Source organism: Microtus ochrogaster, chromosome 1, assembly GCF_000317375.1.
Source record: "Microtus ochrogaster isolate Prairie Vole_2 chromosome 1, MicOch1.0, whole genome shotgun sequence".
In the NCBI taxonomy this organism is placed as follows: Eukaryota; Metazoa; Chordata; class Mammalia; order Rodentia; family Cricetidae; genus Microtus; species Microtus ochrogaster.
Window position 1 is genome coordinate 43,825,906 of NC_022009.1, and position 8,687 is coordinate 43,834,592.

The 8,687-nt window shown below is 49.1% G+C and overlaps 1 protein-coding gene across 2 annotated transcripts in view; it reads left to right on the forward strand.

The window, feature by feature from the left end:
* Eml1 (echinoderm microtubule associated protein like 1) overlaps positions 1 to 8,687 on the forward strand; it is a 106,573-nt gene that overhangs the window by 28,830 nt on the left and 69,056 nt on the right. For both annotated transcript variants that reach the window (XM_026781032.1, XM_005343535.2), the window contains exon 2: positions 8,436 to 8,618. In XM_026781032.1, the coding sequence (XP_026636833.1) occupies positions 8,436 to 8,618 (183 nt within the window). The remainder of the gene's footprint in view (positions 1 to 8,435; positions 8,619 to 8,687) is intronic.

Here is an 8,687-nt window from a genome sequence, read left to right on the forward strand (position 1 = left end):
TCTTGTTTTGTCACAGGGTCTTGCTTAGATTGCCCCGGTTGACTCCCATATTACAGTTTAGTCTAGGCTACAAGTACGAAGACCATCTTGGCTCTGCCTCTGGAGCACTGGGTAGCCAGACACTCACCCCTATGAGGATGTATCCCTCCCCTCTCCTTCCCTCCTCTCCTCTTTTCTTTTCTTCCAGTAAACCCTGAGGATCCTCCTGCCTCTGCCTCTCCAGCAGTGGGATTACAGCCATACGCTACTGCCTTGGGTTTTATGTGGGTGCTGAGCATTGAACTCAATACTTTCTGCTTGTACGGCAGGCACTTTACCCTCTGAGCCATCCCCCCAACTCTTAGTCAGAGCTTTAAGAGTTTGTCACTGAGCAGTCCCATAGAAGAGGCTCATCATCCTTTAGCCCAGACTAGCTGTGAGCCCAACATTGTGTGACTCATTCAGGGAGGCAGCCCTCAGACCTTCTGACTCCCAGAGCTTTCGCCGTGTGCACTAGGCCTCCCAACTTGTCCAACAGTAGGGATTCCACACTGTAAGGATTCTACCAGAAATGACAAAGTGGAATAGGGGCAGACCTGAAAATCCTCAAGGCTGGTATCTGCAAGTCGTTCCCATATGTTAATACATGGACTTTGTAACGCTTCTGTGGCTAATCACAAGCTGTTCACAGTAAGAGGGCGTGTGGTTAGATGCCTGGACTGCTCCCCCAGTGGGGGCAGGAGGCCAGAAGACAGGTCCTTGCGCAGGTTCACGCGCAGCCTTGAAGCTGCCACATTGTCTGCAGTAGAATACTGAGTGATGAGCAGACAGACGACCTTGCATACAGAGATGAAAATTCTGACTGCTCGTTTGTGAGCAGGCATTCGTAGCATCAGAGTCTGTAGGGACTAATTGTGAGGAGGGACTCCAGGCTCTACGTGGGCAGCATGCTTCCTCTGTCTTCCCAGATCTGCCTCCTTCCAGGACCGTTCTTGCTTTTTTCTTCTTTAAGCTCCATCTCGACTCTGTCCAAATGGTGGTTTGAATATTAACTGCAGAAACTATGTATGAGAATGTAGACTCCCATCCATGCGTGTGCACGAGCATGCATGCATGCATGTGTTCCCTGGTAAGTGATGAATGGACACTTGACATTCAGTTACCTGAACAACAATAATCATATATGTAAGGCAAGTTAATGGTTTCTCTTTTTCACTTTTAAGTTCTGGCTGTCTGTCCTGGAGCTCACTAAGTAGACCAAGCTGGTTGGAACTCACAGAGACCAGCCTGCCTCTGCTTCCTAAGTGCTGGGATTAAACAAAACGGAGAGAGACAGAGAGAGAGAGAGAGAATTAACATGCCTTACAATTATTTCTCGACATGCCTCCATTCCTGAATCTCTGTCTGTCTCATTTTCTGACTTATCTTGTAGAATTCCTTTTGGGTAGTACATCCAGAGCCAGTTAGTGTGGCATGCATGCTTGTCTGTTTTGAAATGTCTCTTGTTTTCCTCCTTACTTTCAGGAACATTCCTCAGAAAAGGTCATTGAGCAGTCCTAACTCTGCTGCTCAGGTTAATGGTAAAGAGCGCTGAAGAGCCAACTGGGGTAGCTCCCCAAAACAGACCACCACTTTCTCCTGCATGAGCGAGCGCATGTATACGAGATGAGTGTTTTCCCTTGTGGCTTTTTTATTTTTGTCTTCATGTCTTTGGGCCCTGCTTAGGGCTGCTGAAGCCTCTCTAGCCCTCTTCTTTCCCAGCATCCCTTTCTTTGGCCCACTCTGCCTCACCAGACATGCTGGCTGTCACCCGTCCAATCCATCTGTGTTTTCTGGATCGTCACTGGTGTCAGTGTGGTGACAAGTGACAGGAGCTTCTATAGAGCCTTGCCTCCTGGAAACAGATCAAGGTCCCTTTTCTGTCTAGTTGAGATTCCTCTCCTAACCCTGGTACACCCTTGGGTGCAGGCGTAGGTCTGGGGAGACTGGTTCACAATACACAACTAGTTTCATTTTATGATAACTTGATTTTTTCCCCCCGCATAAAACCACCTTTAAGAGACTTTGGTGCCAGTAGATAAGCTGGTCTTCCTATGCTTATGCCAGTTCCTGCCCCAGAGGCAGCCACCTCCTGCACGGACAGTGTCAGCCTTGCTCTGGTCACATGACAGCTATAGCTTTACTTGGGGCTTAGAGGGGGATCCTTCTGCGGAGCATTGTGCGGCAGGAGGACTGGAGGATGGACAGTTTGCGCTCTGGGTTAGATCTTCCAAGGGACCGGAGGCAATGTACCTTCTTCTGGGAACCTGACCCTTTATGTGGACAGAATTTGACCAAGACACCCCACAGTCCCAACCTGACTGTTGTGTTCTTTGTAGAAACAGATGCCCTAGTGTGTGTGTCCACAGATCGTGGGCTCCATGAGTACTGGGGGTGTGTTGTGCCGTTTGATCCCATTACACAGGTGTGTCATGTGCCAGGGAATGCTGAACCCACTCTAGGTTTGGTGTAAAGTGTGGGGAAGAAACAGCCATGGTACCTACTTTCTGGTGGGATAAACAGTGGACATTGTGACGAGCTCCTGTTCTACAGAAACAAAGACAGTAGCTGCAGGGATAAGGCCACCAGATTTACAGTCACTAGCGGAATTCTTGCTACGAATTGACAGGTACCCGCTACTCACACAGGGCTGTTTTAGGCTGACAGCCATACAGACCTGGTTTACTGCTCAAGTTTACATTAAACAAGGTGAATTCTTATGACCAGAAGGTGGCCTCGGCATGGAGCTGAATAATAGAGGCAGTTGACCACACTCTGTCGGCCGGCCAGCTCTCCATTTAAGGTGTGACTGTGTGCACAGGCAAGATGGGTGGTGTGGTGTACGCACACCTCAGGGAGGCTGGCACTCTTTCCTGGGAATCAGAGCTCCTCCCAGAGGGCTAACATGTCCCTCAGTCCCCTGTCCCTCCTGAGTAGGAGCACTGCTGCTCCTGGGCCATCGTGAGTAGGTCGTTTTTTTGTTCAGTCTAGTGACACCATCGACACATAAATGGTAGGAACAGTCCTCCATGGGCTCTGGAGACTGTACTGTGTCTGTTTTGAGGAAGATTCCTTCGTGACCCTTGCACAACTCCTGAAGACAAAGGAGCATCCTCCGCAGGTGTCTGGAGAACCCCCTGGCAGCATCCTCCTCTCCTGTGTGCCTCCTGCCATCTCTAGTCCTACCTCCCTGACATAGAGCCACCACAGGTTCCTCCTGTGTCCCCCCATGCACCCTGTTCTGGAAGCTGCAGGCACATGTTGAAATAGCTGTAGACTTACCCTTTGATTCACCACCTCTCAGCGGTCACTGTTCTTGCTGCCCGATGCCCAGGGTCTTCATCACCACTGTCTGACACACTTGGCCTCTTCCTTCTGTTCGTTTTTGTTTTTTTAAGGAAGGGTCTCACTATGTAGCCCTGGCTCTCCCGGAACTCACTACGTAGGCCAGGCTGACCTCAAACTCACAGAGACCTATCTGCCTGCCTCTGTCTCTGCTGGGACTAAAGACATGTGCCCTTCTGCCTGGCTTCAAGTGGCCCATTGTCTGACAGTGGCCTAAGAGAGAGCTTCTACAAGAAGGACTTAGATTTCTCAATCTTAAAGTTATTCTGCCAGCCAATTCCGTGCAGTAACACGCAGCTGAGGCACCACCAGTGCCAGTGTGCTTTAGGAAGCCTATGTTAGACATCCAGGGAGCTGGCTCTGACCCTGCGGATGGATTTTCAACTATTTAAACCACTTTTCTGATTTCATGTCAGCAGTTACAAGACAGGCTTCCATAGGCAAGGGCCTATAGTCTGAAACCAATTCTAACTATTAGGTCAAGAAGACAGTTTCGTAGGTAACATAATACTTCAAATAGAAAATACCAGGAGGCAGAGGCAGGTGAATCTCTGTGAGTTCAAGTCTAGCCTGCTCTACATAGGGAGCGCCAGACCAGCCAGGGCTATATGGTTGAAAGGACTTCAGTCTTTTTTCCTTTATCATCCCAGTTGCTTGAGAGAGGTGGTCCTTAGCCTCCCTGATGCTGCTGTGACCCTTTAATATAGTTCCTCATGTTGTGGTGACCCCAGCCATAAAATTATCTTCTTAAATGTAATTTTCCTACTGTTACGAATTGTAGTGTAAATATCTGATATGCAATTCTCCCACCCCCACTGTGACCCACAGGTTGAGAACCCCGGCCTTAGCGTCTGACTGTGCATTTGTCATTGCTACCCCCTCCACCCCCAGCAGCTCCAGCACACTGAGGATGGCTTCCAAGCATCTGATGCTGCAATCTCAGGAGAACTCTTCTAGCTTGACAGCAACAGTTAGGCAAAAGGACGTGAGAACACGGGTCAATACAAAAGAGCTAATAAATTGACCAAGCTGCTCCAGTGCAGCTCCGTGTGGATGACGCCCTCAGTTTCCCCCTTTGATTTACAGTGGTGTGAATGCATTAAAACTCAAGTCACCATGTCACCGCTTTCAAACCCTGTTCTCCCTCACCCGCATCCGGGCCCTGCTTTCTCTGGTCCGCCTGTTGCTGCTTTGGTGAGCCTGTCTGGGGTCAGGAGTGTTCCTCTGGGTCTGGAGGGAGAGGGGGATGGGGTGTGGATGTTCTTAGCCCTCAGTGAGTCCTTGTCTTGCATTCCCCCACCCCAAGTGCTACATGGGAGGGGTGACATCACTTCGACCACACTCTTTCCTGAAGCTGTCACTGAGATGGGAGCAGAAGTGGTGTCTTCAGTCTGGGTGACCTCACCAGCTAGTTACCACAGTTTGCAGATTTACTTCTGGCTTTGCAGCTTGTCACCAGGGGTGCCGAAGGTCAGGCTTTGTTTTTTGAGATAACAATAATGGTAGCAGCAATGAGCAACATGTCTAGTGTTCCCAATCTGAAAATTCAAGGTATAAAATGCTCTGAAATCCGAGGCTTTAGAGAATCAGCTTGCTGCCGTTTAGATTTTTAGATAGTTCCTGTGCTCGCTTGATAAAACACAAGCCTGAAAAAGGTCAACACTGGAAACAATCCTTTTCAGATAAGGGGCATGCCACCCATGTGTGAATACACACTATCACTGCATGAGTATCTCCAGGCCATTCATGTGTTAATATCAGCTGTTCTGTGCACATTAACATTCATCCTCATGAGAACACCATGGAGAACTGGACCTGGAGTGGTCAGGTTACTTGCCAGGGTCCGATAGTTAATGATGAAGATCAGGAATCCTGATGCGCATGCCCCTGTGCCCACCAGTGCTTTGTCTACCGTACCCTGTTCCCTCTACAACCCCAGAATCCCCCCTCCTCATAGGTAACATTCCACAGCAATGCTAGGATGTGTGTATGTGTGGCCCTGAGAATGTCTGCTCTTGACTGAGCCTTGCAGAGAAGCTACCTGCTCAGGCCTCTACAGTGCCTCACCACTGTGGGCACCCGCTTTGTGGTGTGGTTATCTGGAGACAGTCACTCTACACTGGAAGAGACCTCCTCAGGGGCCCAGTGACAGCCCTGTGCTGGGTAAACAGAGCCCAGACCACCCAAGTAAGCAGGTGACCCATCCAGTGAGTTCCAGTCTCAAATGGAAGTCTTAAGAACCTGAGGCGGGCTTGGAGTTAGTTCAGTCGGTAGAGTGTTCATCCGGCACTCACAAAGCCCTGAGTTTGGTCCCCAGCATTGCATAAACCGTATGTGATGACCACATCTGTAATCCAAGCACTTGGGAGGTGGAATCAAGAGGATCAGTTTAAAGTCATACTTGGATGCATAGCAAGTTCAAGGCCAGCCTAGGCTAGGTAAGACCCTCTCACCAAGGCAGATAAACCCCAACCCAAGGAATGAAAGTGTAGAGAAAGCTTGTTTTTTTTTTTTACAATGCTCCCTCTAACACTATAAGAAAAATGATTTACCGATGTGAAAATTTTGAAATTACTAAGATATAAATGTTTAAAAACCTTTTTAAAAAGGTTTATTTTATGTATGAGTGCCTACATGATATGTGTGCATCATTGTGTAGCAGTGCCTACAGCAGCCAGAAAAGGGCGTCAGATCCCCTGAAACTGGAGGTACAGGTGGTTGTGAACCACCACGTGGGTGCTGGGAACTGAACTCAGGTCCTCTGTAAGAGCAGCCGGTGCTCCTAACTGCTGAGCCACCTCTTCAGCTTCTTGTTACAGACTCCATTTTAATGACTTCCCTGGATAAATTGCTCTGGATGTACCGGATCTAAAATTACTTTAAAACAGATAACTTATGTCGGTTTATTGTGTGCCTCATTCCTAGTCCAACACAGTCTTCCTTGACAGAAGTGAGAGAAAGCGCTCCTTGAGCTGTGACATTCGGTGACGTGTTCAACTGTTGGCAATGGTCTGTGTGGGTCAGAGCAGGCTCTGTTGTCCCCCATCTAATCTACTTCCCCAGCTGTATTGGGGGGGAGCCATCAGACTCAAGTGCCGCCTGCCAAGCCATCTCCCCGGCCGTGCTCTTGAGAGTCTTCACCTGCAGAAATGGAAGCAAGCAAACCTTCACAGAGGAGCAGGATCCAAAAAGCCCAAGGGTTGTCTCACAGGGGAAACCTCAACAAGGGGCAGAAGCAGAGACCCTCCTTACAAGATGGGACACTTGGTTTTTACTTGTGTTCAAAGGCAGATGTTGAGGTGCTTTTCTGGTAAAATACCCAATTGTGCCTTTTCCTGTACAAATTTGGTGATAGGACTGAAAGTCTGATTTGGGCATTTTTGTTCAAGTCTCACCTGTCCATCTGTCCGTCGGCCCATCCACCCACCTGCTGAGGGCGCAATGGTGTTGTTTTCAATCATGAATTTTTAGACCATCATCAACAAGCCACTTCTGTCCTACTCTGAGTGTGGATATATACTGTACAAATTTGGACCATGCAGGCTCCTGTATGATGCCGGCTGAGACCCTCCATTCACAAATTTGTGTGTCCTCTCTAAAAGCAGCTGTCTACATGAACAACACAGAGAGGTCAGAGCAGTGTTAGTGTTCCATGACTATACACAGACTCGAGATAATGAACTTATGGGAAAGATGAAGTTTATCTGCCTCAGCATTCTGAAACTTCTGGTCCCTGTGGCTTTGGGCCTGTGGTGAGGCCAGAGTGTGCAGTGGGGCAGAACCACTCACCTAGTGTCCAGGACACAAAAAAGAAAGAGACCGGGGAAAGGAGTGGAGGAGATGGACTCCATAATCCCATAAATCTTTGCAGAGGCATGTGTCCAGGGACTTTAGAGCCCCTGGTAGGCCCCAACCCCAAGAGTTTGCAGCACCGCCACCTACCACCTGGGCCTTGAGAGAAAGCATCCTAACTATAATGGCACTGGAGGCCTAGAGTCCACAGGGGTGGAGTGAAGGCACGGCAGTTGGTGACTGGAGCAGCAGCCGAGAGCTCACATCTTGATCCACAAGAAAGAGAGCATGCTGGGAATGACATTAAGCTTTTGAAATCTCATACTCCACCCACAGTGACACTTCCAACTTGATCACCCCACAAACAGTTCTACCAACTAGGGACCGAGTATTCACACCTCCGAGCCTGTAGGGGCCATTCTCCTTCACACCACCAGGGGGAAGGCAGTATGGTGGGAATGCAGTCAATGAGGAGGACGATTCTAAAAACCGAGGTGGGAGAGTGAGAAAGGTCTTGCGGAGCCCTGTGGAGTGGCCAGGAGTTGTGACTCTGTGACTCTGATGACCGTGGTTGTTACATAAAGGCTTGTTTACCAGACAGATTTGACCGTTTGCTTACCAGACAGATTTGACTGCTCGATGCTTTGTCCTTCAAAGAGTAGAAGCACATTTCCCAGATTGGTGCTAATTCGGGAGTGGTACTGTGCACCTGAATCCCTGAGGGCTGTGTCTGAATCTCACAGAGCTGTCCTATGGATGCTGACATCCTCACCTTGGTCTGGGTGCTTCTCCATCAGCACAGCTAGGATGCAAGGATTCAGATAGACCTCTGTTGGTTTCAAGAGGCAGAGTGACTACAGGCTTAGCAGACCAATGAGCAGTGTGATCCTCCGTCCACAGACTGCCTGTCATCCAGCACTGCTGAGAAAGGCTAAGTAAGCAGAGGGGATTCCTCACTGTTGAGAACTTGCAGTAAAAAGTCTGATGTTACTCAGGTTCCCAAGGTTCTCTGATACCATTGAGCGAGCAAACACACTGGCTTGCATGTAGAAAAATAGAATGCGCTTTAGACCTCAATTAAACGTGGCTAGCACATGAAGAGTGAGATGCCAGTAGTGGAACGAAGATCGGAAATTCTGTAAAGTAAACCGTCTCTTGTGATTCTGCCAACAAGCTGTATCTCAGATCAGTAGATTGTATCACACTCAAACAGCGTTCTGGTGTGTGTTCAGATTGTCATGGGGCATATCTCACTCACCCAACACTTCTCTCTGGTCTAGATGACAGCGCATCCGCTGCCAGCAGCATGGAGGTATCAGACCGAATCGCCTCTCTGGAGCAACGAGTCCAGATGCAGGAGGATGACATCCAGTTGCTCAAGTCAGCGCTGGCTGACGTGGTTCGGAGGCTGAACATCACAGAGGAGCAACAAGCTGTGCTTAACAGAAAAGGACCTACCAAAGGTGGGCACAGTGCGGCATCCACAGCAGGGTGGGCGCATACAGCTTCCATAGTGAGGTGGATGTGGTACA